Source organism: Babylonia areolata, chromosome 14 (genome assembly GCF_041734735.1).
Source record: "Babylonia areolata isolate BAREFJ2019XMU chromosome 14, ASM4173473v1, whole genome shotgun sequence".
NCBI lineage: Eukaryota > Metazoa > Mollusca > Gastropoda > Neogastropoda > Buccinidae > Babylonia > Babylonia areolata.
The window spans coordinates 10640556-10663160 of record NC_134889.1 but is presented as its reverse complement, the minus strand read 5'-3'; the positions used below and the strand labels follow the sequence as shown (position 1 = coordinate 10663160).

The 22605-nt window shown below is 42.2% G+C and overlaps 2 protein-coding genes across 2 annotated transcripts in view; both read left to right on the top strand.

Annotated features, from left to right (window-relative positions):
- LOC143289808 (parafibromin-like) overlaps nt 1–8658 on the top strand; it is a 30713-nt gene extending 22055 nt beyond the window's left edge. The window contains exons 12-14 of the mRNA XM_076598967.1: nt 4276–4367; nt 5296–5437; nt 6043–8658. Coding sequence (XP_076455082.1) covers nt 4276–4367; nt 5296–5437; nt 6043–6079 — 271 coding nt within the window. The 3' untranslated portion in view covers nt 6080–8658. The remainder of the gene's footprint in view (nt 1–4275; nt 4368–5295; nt 5438–6042) is intronic.
- Nucleotides 8659–17687: 9029 nt separating this feature from the next.
- LOC143289485 (uncharacterized) lies at nt 17688–22360 on the top strand. The gene is made up of 4 exons (XM_076598469.1): nt 17688–18454; nt 19613–19851; nt 20602–20664; nt 22187–22360. The coding sequence occupies exons 1-3, from the start codon at nt 18150–18152 to the stop codon at nt 20619–20621; spliced, it is 564 nt and encodes a 187-aa protein (XP_076454584.1). The 5' UTR covers nt 17688–18149; the 3' UTR covers nt 20622–20664; nt 22187–22360.
- Nucleotides 22361–22605: the final 245 nt, after the last annotated feature.

Sequence of the window (22605 nt, the reverse complement as noted above, 5' to 3'; positions counted from 1 at the left end):
GTACAGTGACAGTGACAGTACATGTGAGGTGTTGGGTGTGTGTACAGTGACCGTACATGTGAGGTGTTGTGTGTGTACAGTGACAGTACATGTGAGGTGTTGTGTGTGTACAGAGACAGTACATGTGAGGTGTTGGGTGTGTGTGCAGTTACAGTGCATGTGAGGTGTTGGGTGTGTGTGCAGTTACAGTATAAATGAGGTGTTGGCTGGTATGTGTGCAGGGACAATACATTTGTATTTGTATTTCTTTTTATCACAACAGATTTCTCTGTGTGAAATTCGGGCTGCTCCTCCCTGGGAGAGCGCACGCTACACTACAGCTCCACCCACTTTTAAAATATTTTTTCCTACATGCAGTTTTATTATTTGTTTTTCCTATTGAAGTGGATTTTTCTACAGAATTTTGCCAGGAACAACCCTTTTGTTGCTGTGGGTTCTTTTATGTGCGCTAAGCGCGTGCTGCACATCGGACCTCGGTTTATCGTCTCATCCGAATGACTAGCGTCCAGACCACCACTGAAGGTCTAGAGGAGGGGGAGAAAATATCATCAGCTGAGCCATGATTTGAGCTAGAATGCTCAGATTCTCTCGCTTCCTAGGTGGACGCGTTACCTCTAGGCCATCACTCCACTCTACTACATGTGAAGTGTTGTGTGTGTGTACAGTGACAGTACATGTGAAGTGTTGGGTGTGTGTACAGTGACAGTACATGTGAGGTGTTGGGTGTGTGTACAGTGACAGTGACAGTACATGTGAAGTGTTGGGTGTGTGTACAGTGACAGTACATGTGAAGTGTTGGGTGTGTGTACAGTGACAGTACATGTGAGGTGTAGGGTGTGTGTACAGTGACAGTACATGTGAAGTGTTGGGTGTGTGTACAGTGACAGTACATGTGAAGTGTTGGGTGTGTGTACAGTGACAGTGACAGTACATGTGAGGTGTTGTGTGTGTGTACAGTGACAGTACATGTGAAGTGTTGGGTGTGTGTACAGTGACAGTGACAGTACATGTGAGGTGTTGTGTGTGTACAGTGACAGTACATGTGAGGTGTTGTGTGTGTGTACAGTAACAGTGACAGTACATGTGAGGTGTTGTGTGTGTGTACAGTAACAGTGACAGTACATGTAAGGTGTCGGGTGTGTGTACAGTGACAGTACATGTGAGGTGTTGTGTGTGTGTACAGTAACAGTGACAGTACATGTGAGGTGTCAGGTGTGTGTACAGTGACAGTGACAGTACATGTGAGGTGTTGTGTGTGTGTACAGTGACAGTACATGTGAAGTGTTGGGTGTGTGTACAGTGACAGTGACAGTACATGTGAGGTGTTGTGTGTGTACAGTGACAGTACATGTGAGGTGTTGTGTGTGTGTACAGTAACAGTGACAGTACATGTGAGGTGTTGTGTGTGTGTACAGTGACAGTGACAGTACATATGAGGTGTTGTGTGTGTGTACAGTGACAGTACATGTGAGGTGTTGTGTGTGTGTACAGTAACAGTGACAGTACATGTAAGGTGTCGGGTGTGTGTACAGTGACAGTGACAGTACATGTGAGGTGTCGGGTGTGTGTACAGTGACAGTACATGTGAGGTGTTGTGTGTGTGTACAGTGACAGTACATGTGAGGTGTGTGTGTGCAGTGACAGTACATGTGTAGTGTGTGTGTGTGTGCAGTGGCAGCACATTTGAGGTGTTAGGTTTGTACAATGACAATGAGGTGTTGTGTGTGTGTACAGTGACAGTACATGTGAGGTGTTGTGTGTGTGTGCAGTGACAGTACATGTGAGGTGTTGTGTGTGTGTGCAGTGACAGTACATGTGAGGTGTTGTGTGTGTACAGTGACAGTGACAGTACATGTGAGGTGTTGGGTGTGTGTACAGTGACAGTACATGTGAGGTGTTGTGTGTGTACAGTGACAGTGACAGTACATGTGAGGTGTTGTGTGTGTACAGAGACAGTACATGTGAGGTGTTGGGTGTGTGTGCAGTTACAGTGCATGTGAGGTGTTGGGTGTGTGTGCAGTTACAGTATAAATGAGGTGTTGGCTCGTATGTGTGCAGGGACAATACATTTGTATTTGTATTTCTTTTTATCACAACAGATTTCTCTGTGTGAAATTCGGGCTGCTCCTCCCTGGGAGAGCGCACGCTACACTACAGCTCCACCCATTTTTAAAATATTTTTTCCTACATGCAGTTTTATTATTTGTTTTTCCTATTGAAGTGGATTTTTCTACAGAATTTTGCCAGGAACAACCCTTTTGTTGCTGTGGGTTCTTTCATGTGCGCTAAGCGCATGCTGCACATCGGACCTCGGTTTATCGTCTCATCCGAAATACTAGCGTCCAGACCACCACTGAAGGTCTAGAGGAGGGGGAGAAAATATCATCAGCTGAGCCATGATTTGAGCTAGAACGCTCAGATTCTCTCGCTTCCTAGGTGGACGCGTTACCTCTAGGCCATCACTCCACTCTACTACATATGAGGTGTTGGGTGTGTGTACAGTGACAGTACATGTGAAGTGTTGGGTGTGTGTACAGTGACAGTACATGTGAGGTGTTGGGTGTGTGTACAGTGACAGTGACAGTACATGTGAAGTGTTGGGTGTGTGTACAGTGACAGTACATGTGAAGTGTTGAGTGTGTGTACAGTGACAGTACATGTGAGGTGTTGTGTGTTTGTACAGTGACAGTGACAGTACATGTGAAGTGTTGGGTGTGTGTACAGTGACAGTACATGTGAAGTGTTGGGTGTGTGTACAGTGACAGTGACAGTACATGTGAGGTGTTGTGTGTGTGTACAGTGACAGTGACAGTACATGTGAGGTGTTGTGTGTGTGTACAGTAACAGTGACACAGGGATCGCGTTAACGCATGTTTTTCGCGTATTTGACGCATTTTGATTTTCGCTGACGCATTTTCACAGCGCTCACGCGTAACACTTACGCAAATCAACTTTTACTCCAAGCCGTATCAATGCAACTTTAGGACTGACTTGGCAGCTAGGTTTGCGATACTGAATCAGACGGTACAAGACCAAGTGTCTGTGCATGCGGAGCACTGCGAGATGCCTACGTGACTCTTAACAGCTACAGCCAATTAACAGAGTACGCGCGCACACAACACTGCTTAGCTGACGAGTTTTGGAACAAAGTGGCGTCATTACAGAGTGTGACCCTGTAGCAGGAAAGTTAAGCCTTGTTTGACTGCTGAACGTTAATCGGCTAGCCTAGGCCCTAGCGTTTTTTTGTTTTCCACTGTATCTCAGTCACGGAATCGACTCAATATGATTGTCAGGGCTTGCGGTGAATTTCAGCGCCGACGTGAGCGGCGAAAATAGGTGAGTAAACCTTTGATTTAGTGTGATTGGTCTGACGCAATTCTGACTCTAACTTACGCGTTTTTTTGCCAACTTTGCGTAAGCTGCACGCGTTTTGAAAAAGTCTAGCGCGATCCCTGGTGACAGTACATGTGAGGTGTTGGGTGTGTGTACAGTGACAGTGACAGTACATATGAGGTATTGGGTGTGTGTACACTGACAGTGACAGCACATGTGAGGTGTAGGGTGTGTGTACAGTAACAGTGACAGTACATGTGAGGTGTTGTGTGTGTGTACAGTGACAGTACATGTGAGGTGTCTGGTGTGTGTACAGTGACAGTGACAGTACATGTGAGGTGTTGGGTGTGTGTACAGTGACAGTACATGTGAGGTGTTGTTTGTGTGTACAGTGACAGTACATGTGAGGTGTAGGGTGTGTGTGCAGTGACAGTACATGTGAGGTGTTGTGTGTGTACAGTGACAGTACATGTGAGGTGTTGTGTGTGTACAGTGACAGTACATGTGAGGTGTAGGGTGTGTGTACAGTGACAGTACATGTGAGGTGTTGGGTGTGTGTACAGTGACAGTACATGTGAGGTGTTGTGTGTGTGTACAGTGGCAGTGCATGTGAGGTGTTGGGTGTGTACAGTAACAGTGACAGTACATGTGAGGTGTTGTGTGTGTACAGTGACAGTACATGTGAGGTGTTGTGTGTGTACAGAGACAGTGCATGTGAGGTGTTGGGTGTGTACAGTAACAGTGACAGTACATGTGAGGTGTTGTGTGTGTACAGAGACAGTGCATGTGAGGTGTTGGGTGTGTGTACAGTAACAGTGACAGTGAGGTGTTGGGTGTGTGTACAGTGACAGTGAGGTGTTGGGTGTGTGTACAGTGACAGTACATGTGAGGTGTTGTGTGTGTACAGGGACAGTACATGTGAGGTGTTGTGTGTGTGTGCAGGGACAGGGTGGTGGCGGTGTTTGTTCAGGGTCCAGCATGGCAGTTCAAGGGATGGCCATGGAATGGAAACCCCACCGAGATCTTTGACAGAAGTAAGTTTGGCGTTATAGGCTTCCGTAGTTTAAAAGTTAGTGATTGGTATTTTCCCCATGATTAAGGTATCTTCAGTCGAGTATGAAAAAGCATTCATATGTTATTTGTTTAATTTTATTTCAGTCATTTGTATATTTGTTTCTTTTAAGATTGTCTTTCTGATGCTTGTTGAAAAAAACATTGAGTTGTTCTGTTTCTAATTACTATTTCTTGATGACCCTTCTGTGTTGCCTTGTATTTTTTTTTCTTTTGGAAAAAAACAACAGCAGACATTGCAGTATTTAATTGTGTCATGGTGCATATTTGGCCAGGCAAGGCTTTAGGTGGCCCACAAAGTTGAAACAACCCTGATAAGAAATCTAAATGATGCCATCAGTATTCAGTATAAAGTGTAACAGTGGCCTCTTGGTAATGCGGCCAACTAGTAAGTGAGCATCCATGAGTTCATATCCAATATACAGGCACAGATTTTTGCTCCCTGATGAACTAGACCTAAGCAGTAGTCTGGGAGATAGTCATTCGGATGAGACAAATTGAGGTCCTGTGTGCAACATGCACTTAGCAAGCAAAAAAGAACCCACAGTAACAAGAGTTGGCCCTGGCAAAAATTCACATGTCTGTATTATTTAATGTCAGTTAATAGACTGATATACATGAGTAGTCTTGAATAGATATCAATGTATTGAATAGATATCAATGTAGTGCAGAGAATGTGTGAGTATTCACAGGTTTACTATTATGTAGTTCAGTTGTTTGTCGCATACAAAAGCTTTATTATCCTCCTTGGCATTAGAGATGTAAAATGCAATGACAAAGATTTTCATTGGCATTCTCTCTCTGTCCCTCCCTCTCTCTCTGTGTCTCTGTCCCTTTCTATCTGTCCCCTTCAGTAGATAGGTAAATGAATGAATGACTGTGTGTGTACAGTCAGAGGTTTCCACCTCAAGTGGAAAGAGTTGCCACTGGATGCCAACGTCAAGAAGTGGGCAGTGCACATTCTGAACCTGGATCGCAATCGTCGTCACCTGGACCGAGCTTCCTTGCAGGAGTTCTGGGAAATTCTGGACAAGTGAGTTGAATGTTAATAGTTTGTGTGTGTGTGTGTGTGTGTGTGTGTGTGTGTGGTTTAAACAGTATTTTATTCTGGAACATATCACAATCCATCACAGCGACAGGTAAACAGGACAGCAAACACACACACATCACATGCAAGCATACACATACACACTCACACTTGCTCACCCCTCTTCTCCCTCTCCCTCCCCCCCCGCACCCCCTCACACACACACACTCATTCACATTCATCCAGCACAAATTAAGTAGCAAACAAAGTTGTGAAAGTGTCCACATGTGGTGATTTAATGGGTTGTGGTTAGTTTGACTGTTAGAATCATGCAGTGGGTCTGTCCATTGTACCATTTTGAGGAAAAATGAGCTGGTCACGGTCCAGCATAATTAAAGAAAATCTAAAATCAGAAATTCTGTGTCTGCAAGTGCTGTATTCTCCATTCTCTGTGTGTGTTTTTTCATCTTTTTGGGTGGTGGTTAGTGTTTTTCAAAATATTGCTAATAGTTACGTGTCTGCTTACAATTCTTTTAGATATGTGTTTACCTGACAATTGTCCCAGATTTGTTCAACCTGTGTTAAGTTGCTCCTTGGTTTCTTCTTTGCAGGTACATGATCAAGTGCAAACCTCATCTGAGATTCTAGACATTGATGGGGTGCCAGCATTGAAACAGCATTGAAAAAACAACTATTGACAGAAGAACAGTTGACTTGTTTGAATTGTGCGTGTGTGTTTGAAGTGTGTGCGCTGTTTATCAGTGTATTTTTATCACTGGTTTTGAAAGCTGAGGTTTCAGTGCACAAGGCATGCGTCAACTAAATGTGAGTGAATGTGAGAGATATTGTTTGTGTCATGTGGGTGGGGCAGAGGTTAGGGAATGGGCTGGAAGTAGTAGTAATCCAAATACTGAATGAAAAGAGGTTACCATGGAATTCAAAGTTCATGATTTGGCACATGTGACTGGAACATTTCATTTTGCATGAGACAAAAGAAAAAAAAGCTTGTAAATAATGTACTTTATTCTTTGCTGAGAGATACAGAGTGAGAGGGGGAAGGTTTCATTATTTCTTCTTCTGCATTCGTGCTCTGCAACTCCCATGTACACTCATTTAAGTGGGCTTTTATGTGTATCGCCAATTTTTTACCCCACCATATGGGCTGCCATACTGTGTTTTCAGGGGTGTTCATGCTGGGTATGCTCTTGTTTCCATAACCCACCAAATGCTGACATGGATTGCAGGTTCTTTAACATGAGTCTTTGGTCTTCTGCATGCGTTTACACGTGAAGGGGGTTCAGGCACTAGCAGATCTGCACATATGTTGACTTTGGAGACAATTCTCCGCAGTTAACCCAATAGATGTGCCAAAACAGGGGATCAAACTCAGAAAACTTGAACAAGTATCCAGCGCTTTAACCATTTAGCCACCACCCCCATCAAGTTTTAATATGAATGTAGGCCTATGATTTTATGTACTGTATTATGTTGAGGGTGAAGATTGAGGTTTTTTTTTTTTGTCACATCAGAAACTGTATAGTGTGCTGTCTTGATTAGTGAGTGTTGAATGTTTTGTGTATCAGTTACCAGTACTTGTGATTGACTAAGAGAGAGATAACTGACTTTTGAATGCATTGAATTCATGACCATGTTCAATGAAATAAAATAAAAAGAAATATTGTCACTTTTACATCAGTGAAAATATGATGTGTTGGTGATTAAATGAGTACCATGGACGTCAGAGGAAAGAGGTGTGTGTGTCTATGTGTGTGTGTGTTCAGACGGGGTGAGAAACGAAGAATTTAATTGGTGTTCTTTATCAACAACTGGTGGTCTTTAACTGTCAGGAGAGTGATGACATTGGTCATAACTGAATTACTGTTGATGTTATGAAAGTCATTATGTTTTTGAGTGACTTAAAATGCATGCATTTTAACGAACATTATGTGTATAATTGTGTACCTTAGGAAAAGGGTGTAGTGAGTGGGTGCAACATTTTGAGGTGGTGATATTAAATGTGTCATCATTTGAATGAATGTTGAAAAACTGGGAATTCAGTTCTGCTTTTGCTATTCAAAAACAAGATAAAAAAAAAAAAAAAGCAACATAATATTTGATGATTTCAATCCTTCAAAGCTTCCCAGTTGACGTGAGCATTTAACCATGCAAAATTATTGATTATATTCTTGCAGACGCATGAATCAAGACTTGCATTTTGTATCATCTGACGTTATCTAAATGCTGGTACCGTAAGCAGATTGTGTCCAAGATCATCATTCGGTGTCTGGTCTTTACCTTGAAGGTGGAAGATACATCAAATGTTTCTGAGATCTTGCTAAAGTTATTTTTATTATAGAAAGATACAATATCAGTTGAACACCCTTTGAGCCAATACCAATACCCTGAAATCCCAACTGTGGGTTTGGCTTCTGAGTACAAAAAAACATAATTGTGAGGGAGTAAATATTGAGAGGAGATTAAATGTGGTTACAAAATAAAAAGCTGTCAGTGCTTCTGCAGATGAAAAATAATTTCTTATAAAAGATGTAAATGTTGCTTTTATGACTGAAAGAAAGTGTGGCAGTTGTTTTGATGGAGCGGAGATTACAGTGTGTTGTTGTTAAGTGAAGGAACATTTGCTGTGCTGTCTGTTGCATGATGTGGGACTTTTTCTCTGTGTGTGTGTTTGTGTGTGCGCACTACTGTGCAAATGATATTTTGTTCTGTGTTCTTTCATTACTTGTGTATGTATGTGCAAAGGTGTGCCATGGTGCACATGTGCATTACCAACAGAAACGACTGAAGTCATGTGCATGTTTTAATCAGAACTACGTTTCCTGTGTGAATAAATGCATTGGTTTACAAATAAAAAGTTTTGTAAATCATAAAGTTACACAATTGCTGATTATCCAATGATTCCTTTAGTTATTGTTTAATGTTTACAAAACTAATTGTTGATCCCAGTGTGTATGTATCCATTTTTTGACTCTTTCTTTCTTTTTCTTTTTTGACTGTTGATTAGATATTGTGTTTGGAATACGTTTTATGTGCAGGATTTTTTCTGTGAAAGTATAGTGTCTCAGTTATGTTTCAACAACCCTAATTTTCCATCTTGTACAGTTGTTAAAAAAAGTGTAAATAAAAGATGCAGTCTTGAATGTTGCATGGGCAGCAGATGTTGTGTATTAAGCTTCTTATTTCACAGTGAATGAAGTGTGTGTGTATGTGTGTGTGTGTGTAGAAAAAAAGAAGAGAAAATCAACATAAAAAAGAAGTATAATGGGATGGAATATGTCTTTATTACCAAGTGTTCCAGGTCACATGGAATATTGAGGAGATATTACATAACAAGGTACAAACTTAAATTGAAAATCATATACAAACACAGATACAGTAGAATTTAGGATACATACATGTGCTGCATTCGTCAATATAAGAACTTGTGCACACACGCACTTGCTCACAAACACACACACACTTTTTTGAACATATGCCTCATATTACATATGGATGGGGCTGATGACTTGATCTTCAGGTAGATGTTTGATGATTGCTCAGTTCTCTTTAATCATACTGGATTTGTTCGAGAAACAGGGCACTGACTGCTTTGGGGAAAAACCTATTGTCAAAGCGATTGGTTTTCATCCTTGTACCAATGACCTGAGGGGAGCATCTCGAAAATTCACAAAAGCTGGATGCCATTCATCCTGGCCAATTGATTTTGCTTTTTTAGTTGCTGCTTATAATATATGTCTTCTGGCGAAGGTGGATCAGCCGTGGTAATCTTGGTGGCAGTTTTTACGATTCTGTTCAGGGATGCGATTTCTGCCTTGGAAATGTTTCCGCACAAAACAGTAATAGCAAAGGTTAACATACTTTCAATGACTGCTATGTAGAAATCAACCATGATTTATTTTTTTATTCTGAACTTTTTGAAGCGATGAAAAAAGTACAGGTGCTGGTGTGCTTTCGTAACAATTTTTTTCCGTATTTTTCTCCCATTTCAAATTGTTAAAAATGATCTGTCTGAGAAATTTAAATTCACTGATAATCTCTACTTGCTTATCTTAAATGACAAGTGATGAGGGTTCAGATCTGGTCCTTCTGAAATCTGAAATTAATTTTTTTTGTTTTTGATATGTTCTAAGTTGGGTTTGTTTTTTTTATCACACCAGCTGACAAGTCCTGGTACTTCCCTATATTTTGACTCATCATTGTTCGTTATCAGCCCTCCTAGAGTAGTATCGCCAGCGAATTTGACCATGGTGTTACGTTCGTTATGAGCTGCAGTCATGTATAAATAGCGAATACAACAGTGGGGATATAACACATCCCTGTGGGGTGCCTATGTTGAGAATACAGGTGGAGGAAGTGAGGTCACCAACTTAATGACTACCAAGTTAAACCGATCTCTGAGTCAAAGAAGGCTACTCACTTGCGTAGCTTTCGTCGGCGATCCGGCCGGCTTCTTCAGCGCAACTGCTGGGTAGAGAATTAGCATCTGTACGCATCGCCGTGAGCGAACTCACGACAATGTGACTTGACGAGTGAGAAGTACACCAACTTAAACAACTTGCGGTCTGCATCTTAGAAAATCTAGGATCCATGCACAACTTGATTCAGGCAGCAAGAGGTCTTTCAATTTAAAGTATAGTTTTTATGGTATTGCTGTGTTGGATGCACAACTGTAGTCAATAAAAAGGAGGATCCTAGCATAGCCGTTAGGATTTTCGAGATGTCTGAGGACGCAGCAGAGACCTATGCTAATGGCATCTTCAACTGATCTGTTAGCTTTATAGGCGAACTGAAAGGGATCAAAAGATGGAGGAATGCAGGTTTTTAGGAAGTGCAGAATCAACCCTTCAAATGTTTTCATGACAACTGATGTTAAGGCTACGGGACGATAATCATTAAAACGACTAGGCTGTGCTTGCTTTAGAACAGGAATGATTGCTGATTTCTTAAAGCAGTGTGGCACCACACATGACTGAAGGGACATGGTAAATATGTCAGTGAAGACAGATAGTTGGACTGCACACTTCCTCAAAAGGCCTCGTGAGATGTTTTAAGGGCCAGCGGCTTTTCTGATTTTCAGACGACTGAAGTGGAGTCTGACTTCATTCTCTTTAACTATGAAAGGGGGAGTGGAGATGATGTTGGGTGCAACCACGTCAGCATTAAAATAAAGTATAAAGTAATTGAAAAAAAGAAGAAAAAAAAAGATGCTGAGATTTCTCACTGTGTCGCGCACAAGAAGTTGATTGGAGGAGACAGATTTTGGGTTTTCAAAAAAGATTATTGTGAAGGTAGGCCTACATAAACTGATCAGGTTTATTATTTTTGTAGATTAACAGATGATCGATTGAAATCAGAATGTTTTGAATGAGCAGATGTATCATCTGCAAAGAGCTTGCATAAACTTTTGATATGATGGGATGTCATTTATATAAAGTGAAAAGGAAGGGAGGGGGAGGGGGGGGGGGAGGAACAGATCCATGTGGTGTACCAAACGTTCGTGCTTGAAGTCCAGTTTTTGAAAACTGTTGACGAGTACAAAGAAATTACTGTACAAACAAACGTAAAAACACACACAAAAAAACAACAACAAAAAAACAGGCATCTGCTTGGCAGATGTGATGTAGCGTATATGGATTTGTCCGAACGCTGTGACGCCTCCTTGAGTAACCGATCTGAACTGAACTCATACACAACCGGTCAAAAATCTATTATTTCAGTTGTACCCTACATACATGCACATATACATAGATACATACACATTTACATAAATGGATCATTAGCATACTAGTAGTTCTACTGGAATGGTAAAGAATATATCTTAGAAAAAATTATAGTGAGAGACGGAGAGAGAGAGAGAGACAAAGAGAAACAGCACTGGATAACAATGAAGCGATTGTTGTCTTGATAACAGAAGTACAGGATGCATGACAGTAGTTTCGTTGTGTCGTTCACATGGACATGGATCCAGCGCTACATTTGGACTGTAAGTGAAACAGGTCAAGGTTGTTCAACAGATCGCTGAAACAATGCCTGCTGATACACAGGGACCAAAGTTCCTATTTACTTTCCTGTTGCTGTTCTCCTCGCTCAGTTACCTCTTCCACGCTGTGCTGTGCCGCCACAATGGGCAATTGTGGTGTGTGCTGTATGGTCTACTATATTAATATACAGTTACAATATATATTAATATGACACTAAACATTCACAATCATATTATATCCATTATGACTATCACATATGATACTAAACAGTCACAATTGTATATTCATTATTAATATCACATATGACACTAAAAACTGGACAACAGCAATATTGAGAGAGCTGGGAGTGAAAGAGAAGGGGAGAGAGACAAGACAAAATTATTTGTATCTGAGGATAATAGATGAGCACAAGTGCACTTTTTCCACATCCAGTCCCTGCGCTGTTCAGGGTCTACACTGCACGATGCTAAATAATACAAATTACAAGGCATAAGCATATAACATAAATCATAGAGATAAGAAACACACACATCAAAATATTACGATGCGTAGTATATTGCATAGTATATTCATAGAGATATATATGGGAGAATATTACTCAGTAGCAAAAGAAGCATATGGCGAGAAAATGAGAGTGAATTCACGAATACACACACATGGGCTATGAGCTAATTCGGTACAGAGATGTACTTTTTGACAGCAGCACGTGTCCAACATAAAAACAAGCAACCAAAAAACCAAACAAAAAAACCCCCAAACAAAACAACAACAACAACAACAACAAAAAAAGAATGTAAAAAGATACAAAAGTAACTGGAAGGCGCCAGACAGCTCATTTCAGTTACTCAAGGAGGCGTCACTGCGTTCAGACAAACCCATATATTCTACACCACATCCGCTAAGCAGATGCCTCGCCAGCAGCGAAACTCAATGCACTTTGTCAGTCTTTTGAAGGAAAATCAAAATAAAACCAAAACAGAAATAGCTGTATACAAATATACAGATTATTGAATTTTCATGCACCTCCTTTGCAGTCAACCGAACAGCACTGCACACACACACACACACACACACCGCAAACACAAGGAAGCAAAGAACAGGCAATGCAATAATACAAACAACAGGTGGGCTAGCTTCACAGGCAACAGTAAAACAAATGATATCAACATGTGAACAAGGCATCAAACATTATGGCATAAGGTGGGACAGGTAATGTTTTTTTTAAGGTGAAAGGACAATGGTGTCGTTTAATCACACCTGGAAGTGAATTTCACAGGGCGCCGCCTGAGTAAGACAAACTGGATTGTTTAAAATCAAATCTTCGATGTGGACTTTTTGGGTATTTCCTGATGGACTGATAGGTGATTTTTTTTAATGATATTAATGTTTATAGTGCATTCCTGTAAAATCTTGTGCATTCTGATTTCTTTGTTGTACTCTAAGCTACAGATCAATGACAAAATATTTGCTTGCTAAAAGTCTGAGTCCAGGTGTGAAGTCTTTTTAAGAAGTACCAGCCTCATTCCGCGTTTCTGAAGGTTCAGTAATGAGTTCACTGTATCGACACTGGTAGAGTCCCAATAGTGTTGATGCCTGAGACTGCTTATGGACTTAAAAAAAAAAATCCGTGATAGGTCAAGGAAATGCTTGAATCTGGAGAATTGATATGTTTTTGGGAGGCGGCCATTTTGCACAGGGAATTCATGTGAGGATTCTAAGACAGATTATCGTCTGTTATAAATCAACGAACTTAATTATCACTCACCTGTTCAGTAGGTACTCCTTTAAGTTGGATGGACAAAAAATTATGTAAGCATTTTGACTCCTTTGGTTGTGATGATTATGCATTTTCTTCTTCTTCTTCTTTTTTGGTGGGTGTGTGTGTGTGTGTGTGTGTGTGTGAAGTGACATGTGGTTTAGTTCGGTCAATTTAATGCTCTCATGGCATAAAACCTAAATCACGTGATGGGTTCTCTCTCTCTTAGAGAGTTTGTGTGAGAGAAAGTTCTGATAATTATGTGGTTTTATGTATAATTATTATTTAGGTTTTGAGTGTGCTGTACTTCTACAATTCTATAAATGTAAAACGTTGTTTTGATGTAGGCCTACTGTCTACTGCTATCTTTTCGCTCATGTGCCAGTCTTCCTTGTCCTTTTTGGATTGTGAGGAAATACTGGCGGGTGTCGATAATTACTGTTATCTGACCCATTCATTGTCCGGCATACCAGTAACTGGCACGCACACGGCAAGATTATCTAGTTTCTCATTGTATCTGTTATCAGGTTATATTCATTTATTTCATTCAAGCGATTTACAGAAATGCCCTTCTACAGACAAGAAATCTTACAATCATGTTGAAAACAAAGTATGTTTAACTCTAAGTGTATGACCAGCTTTAAGTGATAACAATACTCCTCCCACTCTAAAACACTATAATATATATCCCTAGGTTATCATATTCTCACCTGCACACTCAGGTTCAGAGCTAAAATACCTGCCGCTTAAATCATCGAATGCCACTCCAGAACACCAAACGTCAAAAGTATTTTAATGTGTTTGCACATTTTTTCTGTCTTTGCTGCTGTGTACACATGTCAGATGATCGGTATAAGAACAGGCCCGGCACTTCCTTTTTGAGGAAGTGTCTGGGTTTGTTCCAATGTACCTTTTATTTACCCGTGTGCTAGCTGAATCGGTAGCGTAAGCAACACTGACTTGAAGTTGTGTACTTTGTAAATGGAGAGAGTTACCACTCTTTACTATTTGTTAGTCAGTTCATCTCCTGGCCTCATTGTTTGTTAATTTCCAGTCAAAAATACGATTTGTAGCAATGATACGTAACAAACATGTGTGCGTCATTTGCTTTACAGCTTTCATTGTCATCATTCATGTTGCTTGTGTGACGTTTCATTATGCATATCGAAACAAAACTCTGAGAGTAGAAATAAACAATTGTGCCTCGAGCTCAGAATACAGACAGTGGTGTAATGGTATCCATAGAAAACAGAGAGAGAGAGAGAATGAGAACGAGAACGAACACGAACGAACGAATTTATTGTGGTCAGGTCCAGTTCAGCCTATTTGAGAAAGAGTGTGTGTGTAGTGGAAGTCAAGAAATTCATTTTTAGCCTTTTGACTCACTTGTGTAAACAAAGTGAGTCAACGTTATAACCTAGCTGGTGTTTGGTTGTCTCTGTGCGTGTCTGTCTGTCTGTATGTCTGTGTGTCCATGGTAAACTTTAACATTACCATTTTCTCTGGAAATACTTTGTCCGTCAATACCAAATTTGGCTTTAAAATAGGAAAAAAATATTCACAGTCATACCAATATTAGTTTGTAAGTCTCCCGAATTAAACCGTGTTTATATCGTTGAGGCCATTTCTGGGATACCGAAAACAACATATTACTGCATCCCACTTGCAGTATCGTTGGCGATGCTTTGTAAGAAGACGGCGTGACCTCGTTTTTCTTGTTCGCAATTAAATGGAAAGAAATACAAATTCTGGACAGAACACTGACATACAGTGACACAGACTACATCAACGACCTGTTTACTGCATATGAATCTTTTAAAGTGGATACTCAGTTAACTTGAATGAACATAAAAGAGAAATTGTAATTCGTACTTCCCGGCGAGTTTAACTAAATTTGTACATCTATCTAGATCCAGGGAAAACGGCTAAATGTTGCAGTGTGATTGCCGCGATGGCAACGTCTCATTTACCGCGGACTTTAAAGAACTCTTAAATGCCCGAGATACACCAAAATGACATGATTTAAACAGCGTTATCACTTCGAATTCCGCAGTCGATTTATCGCCATTAAAAAAGCATGCTTAAATGTTAATTTTGGAACGTCATTCTTTGGAACTGCAATACTGCAGTGACAAAGACAATTTTCTTTCCACCCGAACATTCCGGGTTCGAATCTGCGCTCAGGCCTTTATTTTATTTTTTTTATTTATTTATTTTTTTTTTTTTTACACCCCGAAGCTTTTTAATAAACGTAGAACACATTTTAACGATTAGATTTTTAAAATTATTATTATTCTTTAAGTGTAACACAAGTGAGTCTGGAAGGCCGATGGAATGCCCATCGATATGATTTCACTTCAAACGAGGGGGACAGGAGGAGTGATCAACTGGACTCTTATCAACTTGTCGTGTGCCACAAAATCTTGCCAGCAGTCATGGCCAACAATTAGCTTCGTGGACAGACGAAGAGGTCTTACGTTCGAACCCCCAACAGAAATAAAACATATCATTGTGGATTTCTGTTCAGGCCCATCGTCTCTCATGCAGAGTGAAGTTTGCCTTTGGCATGGAAACAACAGCTGATCACCATAGCGTCTTCGTTACTGATGTTAAAGTCACAGCCAGTCACAAAGTATGGAAACACTGTCTGTTAAAGTCACAGCCAGTCACAAAGTATGGAAACACTGTCTGTTAAAGTCACAGCCAGTCACAAAGTATGGAAACACTGTCTGTTAAAGTCACAGCCAGTCACAAAGTATGGAAACACTGTTTGTTAAAGTCACAGCCAGTCACAAAGTATGGAAACACTGTCTGTTAAAGTCACAGCCAGTCACAAAGTATGGAAACACTGTCTCAAATTGTTCTGCCGGACACTAAACTCACAAAAACTCACAATATTGAGAGAGAGTTGCAGAAGGAGGAGGAGAAGAAGAGAAAGGCACATATAGAGACATGGAATGAGAGAGAGAGAGAGAGAGAGAGAGAGAGAGAGAGAGAGAGAAATATGTATGTAAATGTGAACGCTGTATGATTATGCATGCGTGTATGCGTGTTCGTGCTCTCACTTCTTTCCCAAACCTCTCTCTAAAACCTTCTCTCACACCCCTCCCCCATCTCTCTCTCTCTCACTCACACACATACGCATGCATGCACACAAAGGCATGCACATACTGACACGTACGCACGCATCTGCCCACCCACACACAAACCCTCTTTCCCTTCTAACAACCAATAACTTCCTGCTCACTTGTCGTCATTGAAATGCTTCCTTCCTCCAACAATGATTATGATACGATATGTGCAAATATTCCCGTGAATGAACGAACACATTTTATTTTCTACACAATCTTGAACATAAAATGTACATGCTCATTCGAGAGAGAGAGAGAGAGAGAGAGAGAGAGAGAGAGAGAGAGAGAGAGAGAGATACAGTCTGAGAGAAAGGAATGGAGAGAGACAGAGACAACGAGAACACCAGACGTTGCCACAGCTGTTTCACGCTCTGGTCTGGCGGCAAGTGAAATCTCCATGCAACAGTTCTTGTTCTGGAAGTGGCAAATGTTGTATGTGCCAAAAATAAATTGGTTGGAATGCACAGATGAACACCCTTGACATGGAAACAAAGGGTGTTGGCAGACAGTCTACTTTCCTGCCGCTCTCCGCCAATGACGGGACAGTGGCATTTCCACAATGCCGCCAGATCATAGACACTGATCCCCTGGTATCTATGGGTCCAGGCACGTGGATTGGTGCAGAAGGCATGGGTCAAGTGGCATTGCTTCCTGTTGACGTCCTGCACAGCGGGTGATGTGAACCAAGGTAAGTAGAGTTGGCTTTAACCCCCTGACTGCTGAACGTTGGCGAAAGAAAATAAGTGTGGCATCAGTTATAACTGCAGTCACTGCTCTGTGTACTTTCCAGTGATCTAACTGTAACATGACCCCAAGAGGAAGAAATCCAAAAACAGAACGGTCACTGTACACCCTGTCTTATATCAGTGAGGTACCAGCCCTTCGCTGAAGAGCATGCTTGTCAGCAGCAGTGAAGGGGTTAACGTCCTGTCAGTTTTCGCTCTCATGGTGACGTCACGCTGCTCAGTGCGTGGGGTGTTGGTGTTGTGAAGCACAGTTCCTGTGTGCAGTCTGTCGTGAGGTGCACCAGGAGTGGGAGGAAGGAGAGGTGGGGTGGTAGTGGTTTTGGTGGGGGTGGGTGGCATGTAGGTGTTGTCTGAAATGGTGTCAGTCACGAGGAAACAAAGCATCTATTGTGCTCGTTTGTGTCAGCAAATCTGATTGGGTGATAGTTTGTCCAGTGGGCTTGCTCTTCCGTTTCTTCGCTTCTTGCTCTCTCTCGTTCCCCCCCCCCCCCCTCCCCGCTCCCTATCACTTTGACACAATGGCCGATATTTGAGTGATGTCACATTCACCCAGCCATCTTGTCTGCCATCCGGAACAAGTGTGGCCTGACAGACCTTCACCTTTGCTAAGTCTGCATGACCTTCAGCATACTGATGCCAGTCCAAGAATCAGTTCTTCACCTTGACCCATGTCTGCTTGCCTGCTTCCGGTAGTGAAAATCACGTGGGAAAACCGATGTGTGGTATTGGGCATGCATCTTTGACTTCTGACCTCTGACTCACTGGCATGCATCTTTGACTTCTGACCTCTGACTCACTGGCATGCATCTTTGACTTCTGACCTCTGACTCACTTGTAATACAATAACAATTGGGTTTTTACTGCGTAGTATAATGACCACCATATACGCAGCATCGTTATGGAACAAGTTTGTAAACTAGCACTTAACATTTTGATGAATTGGCTGCTTTCATTGAACAAAAACTGTCATTGGCAGGCTGTCATAATTTCTGCTAATTAAGATGCAATATTCATGGTTCAGGTGTCACTCTATTCATCTATAAAACTGCAAACCAGACATTCCACTGCTGCGGGATTTCGTGGAGCATGGGGACTCTTGTCAAAAAACGAGTGAAGCAACTTTACAACAACCTGAAAGAACAGCTCCAGGAGGGGGATTCACACTTACAGGAGGGCTTGACACACGAAAAGGACGCACGGAAGGAAGGCGATGACAGACTGGAGGAAGAGTTGGATGAGGACGTAACCTGGCTGAAAGGGAAGCTGGCCAAAGAACGACGCCGTGTGGAGGACGAGCTGACAGAAGGAGAGGCAACGACGAACAAAGAGATAACAGAGCTGAAGGAAGCCTTTGAGAAACTGCAAGACAGCGTCAAGCAATGGACACAATCGTAAGTACACTGGTATGATCACACACACACACACACACACACACACACACACACATATATATATATATATGTGTGTGTGTGTGTGTGTGTGTGTGTGTGTGTGTGTGTGTGTGTGTGTGTGTGTGTGTGTGACCATACCAATGTACTTATGATTGTGTCCATTGTCTCTGTGTGTGTGTGTGTGTGTGTGTGTGTGTGTGTGTGTGTGACCATACCAATGTACTTACGATTGTGTCCATTGTCTCTGTGTGTGTGTGTGTGTGTGTGTGTGTGTGTGTGTACCGTTATGTTTCTACAAAAGCATAATCATCAGAAAAAAGAAAAGTGAAAATGCACAGTGTAAACTTATCTATCTTTTTTGTTGTTGAAATATTATGCAGGTGGCTAGAATTATGCTCTCCCAGTACCAAAGTTTGGAGTAGCATACCAGTAGTACTTGGTGAGTGAGGGAAAAAGAATACTCGATACACATTGTCACACTTCCAAACCTCTTTAAACGTGCCTCTTGCAGAAACACAGAAACAGACACAGACACAGACACACACACACACACACACACACACACACACACACACACACACACACACACACACACACGTGCGTCGGTCTTTCAACCGGATGGTCGGTCCCTGTGGTCCATGGCTCGAGTCTAGGCATCGCCTGATGCTTCAAACGCTGATCATAATACCTAAATCGCGCGCGCGCGCGTGTGTATGTGTGTGTGTGTGTGTGTGTGTGTGTGTGTGTGTGTGTGTGTGTGTGTGTGTGTGTGTGTGTGTGTGTGTATCTGTGTCTATATCTGTGTGTTCTCAATGCTGAGGATCAAATACTAATGTTGAAGATCCTGAAATTGATATCACTGATTTGATGGGTATGGTAAAGACATAACATTGGCCATAACAAGAGATTGGACCCCCTGAAATGAAGGTAGAATGTTAGAATTCCAAGTAATTCACGTCAGGTGGTAATTGAAGCACATGAGTGTTTTTAATAGGGGTTCGTGGAAAAATGAAAGAACTTTGTACAACCCCGCCCCCCTTGAACCACCAGCAACAAAGCAAAACAAGCACAACGTGTTAGTGCGTGTGTGAGAGAGTGCGCTTATTACAGGAGAAAAAAACAAGAACAATTTGTGACATGTGTGTTCTTACTTGACAGTGCAGTGATGGAAGACCTGAAGCAGATGCCTGACTTCCAAGCAGAACTGAACAGCACCCAGCACCAGCTGCAGACAAACCAGCACCAGCTGCAGACAAACCAGCAGCAGATGAAGACAAACCAGCAGCAGATGAAGACAAACCAGCAGCAGATGAAGACCACGGAGGAAGAACTGAACAGGACCCGCCAACAGCTGCAGATTTCAGATGAACAGATCCGTTCCCTGAGGCCCAGTGCTGGTGAGTATGAAGGCATACTGCAGAAGGTGTGAAAAACGCGAAGCAGATGTCTCAGTGATTTCTTTGGAAAGATTCCAGAAGAAAGACACTGTTAGAAATGTTCCTCTAAATAAGAAATGTTCTTCAATATCTAACACAATAATATTGATTCGATTCATATTTCTTTTTACGAGATATCCTTTAAAAAGATTCGAATACAGCTTTGAAATTGCTTTTTATTGTACAATATTTTTTACAAAATGAATGTTCGATTCATTTTTCTTTTTGCAAGACATCCTTTAAAAAGACTCGAACAGAACTTTCAAAATGTTTTTTTTTTTAACTAATAATTCCAGATTGACGGGCACGATATCGGGTGGTTAAAGAGTTGGCATTTCAATCTCAGGGTCATGGGTTCGATCCCGATTTTGACTGGTTAAAGCCTTGATCTCCTTCATGTGCATACGCATGTATAGGTTCAAACTCGCACGTCAAAGATCCCGTAATCCACGACATCATTCAATGGGTTGTGGAAGCACGAACACGCCCATCATGCACGATGTGTCAGCAATGATCAGCGATGACCGCAGGCCAGCAGTGAAAGAAAACAGGAGAAGGAGAGTGGCTACCTCGCTAAAATACATTCAGGTGCTCCACACACTCAAGACAGTTATTTATTTCGCATCTTAAAACCACATGGAATTGATGTTTTTTTCTAGCTGGCATGCACGGACCTAATGAGAGCTGCCTGCGTTTGTCTTTTCATTGCAGGATCCACGTTTGTGAGGTGAGGGAGAACAATGTGCCCGAACAGCACCTCCCTTGTGTACTCTGGTGAGTTCCTGGTGTATCTGACTGCCTCTTTCTCCCTGCCTGTCAGTCTGTCTGTCTTTTTATCTTCCTCTGTCTGCCATCACACACACACACACACACACACACACACACACACACACACACACACACACACACACACACACAGAGGCAGACAGACAGACAGACAGACAGAGAAAGAGAGAGAGAGAGAGAAAGAGAGAGAGAGAGAGAGAGAGAGAGGGGGGGGGATACACATTAAATCGACTTGGATGACAATTTCCTCATGACTTATACATTTTGTGAACCATTGGCATCCTCATTACACAGACAGGACGTAATCACGCTCTTTACACAGACAGGACCTAATCACCCTCTTTACACAGACAGGACCTAATCACCCTCTTTACACAGACAGGACGTAATCACCCTCATGACACAGACAAAACCTAATCACCCTCTTTACACAAGATCTAATCACCCTCTTTACACAGAGAGGACGTAATCACCCTCATTACACAGTCAGGACGTAACCCTCATTACACAGACAAAACCTAATCACCCTCTTTACACAAGATCTAATCACCCTCTTTACACAGACAGGACATAATCACCCTCATTACACAGACAGGACCTAATCACCCTCTTTACACAGGACCTAATCACCCTCATTACACAGAAAAGACGTAACCCTAATTACACAGGCAGGACCTAATCACCCTCTTTACACAGACAGGACGTAATCACCCTCATTACACAGACAGGACCTAATCACCCTCTTTACACAGGACGTAATCGCCCTCTTTACACAGACAGGACGTAATCACCCTCATTACACAGACAGGACCTAATCACCCTCTTTACACAGGACGTAATCACCCTCTTTACACAGACAGGACCTAATCACCCTCTTTACACAGGACGTAATCACCCTTTTTACATAGGACGTGATCACCCTCATTACACAGACAGGACCTATCATCCTCATAACACAGACAGGACGTAATCACCCTCTTTACACAGACAGGACGTTGGACGTAATCACTGTCTTTGCACAGACAGGATGTAATTACCCTATTTACACAGACAGGATGTAATTACCCTCTTTACACAGACAGGACCTAATCAGAGAATAACTCTTCAGTGTTCCACTTGATAAAGTCAGTGGTGGTGGTCAGGTTGGAACAGGCTGACAGCATGGGGAGAGTGTATGGTGATCAGGATGACAGCATGGGGAGAGTGTATGGTGATCAGGATGACAGCATGGGGAGAGTGTATGGTGATCAGGATGACAGCATGGGGAGAGTGTATGGTGATCAGGCTGACAGCATGGGGAGAGTGTATGGTGATCAGGCTGACAGCATGGGGAGAGTGTATGGTGATCAGGATGACAGCATGGGGAGAGTGTATGGTGATCAGGATGACAGCATGGGGAGAGTGTATGGTGATCAAACCTCTCACCTTTCTTCTTGGCGGCTCTTCATGCTGCTAATGTACTATGTCCTGACAATGAGGGTCAAATATCTGTGTATGGTTTTCGTTTCAGGAGTTGTTGGGGGGTCATCGTTTGATCAAAGTGGCGGTGGCTCCAACTACCTGTGTCTGGTGATGGAACCACAGCTTGACAACGGGAGTCTCCCAACATATTATGCTGGTCTGTACGGTGCAGAATATGAGCACATCAGAGGACATCATAACCAGGACGTCGTGTGCTCCTAATGCGGGCACCTCAGTCAACCATCCTGATGATCCCCGCTACCGTCACCTGTCCTGACGGGTGGACCACCCAGTATCGGGGACATCTCGTGGCTGGGCATCACGGCCACAAGGGCAGAACGGAATACGTGTGTATGGATGAGGACAGAGAACACCGTCAGGGTGGAGGTGGAGGCGAAAATGGCGTCTTGTTTTATCACGTGGCCATTGGGTGTGGTAGTCTCCCCTGTCCTCCGTACGTGAATAATA

Bases quoted from the DNA above. Each gene is read 5' to 3' on its own strand.
- LOC143289485 (XM_076598469.1), top strand. From the start codon at position 18,150: ATGGGGACTCTTGTCAAAAAACGAGTGAAGCAACTTTACAACAACCTG. The intron at 18,455-19,612 runs GTAAGTACACTG...CTTACTTGACAG, and splicing joins GTCAAGCAATGGACACAATC to TGCAGTGATGGAAGACCTGA. The intron at 19,852-20,601 runs GTGAGTATGAAG...TTTTCATTGCAG, and splicing joins TTCCCTGAGGCCCAGTGCTG to GATCCACGTTTGTGAGGTGA.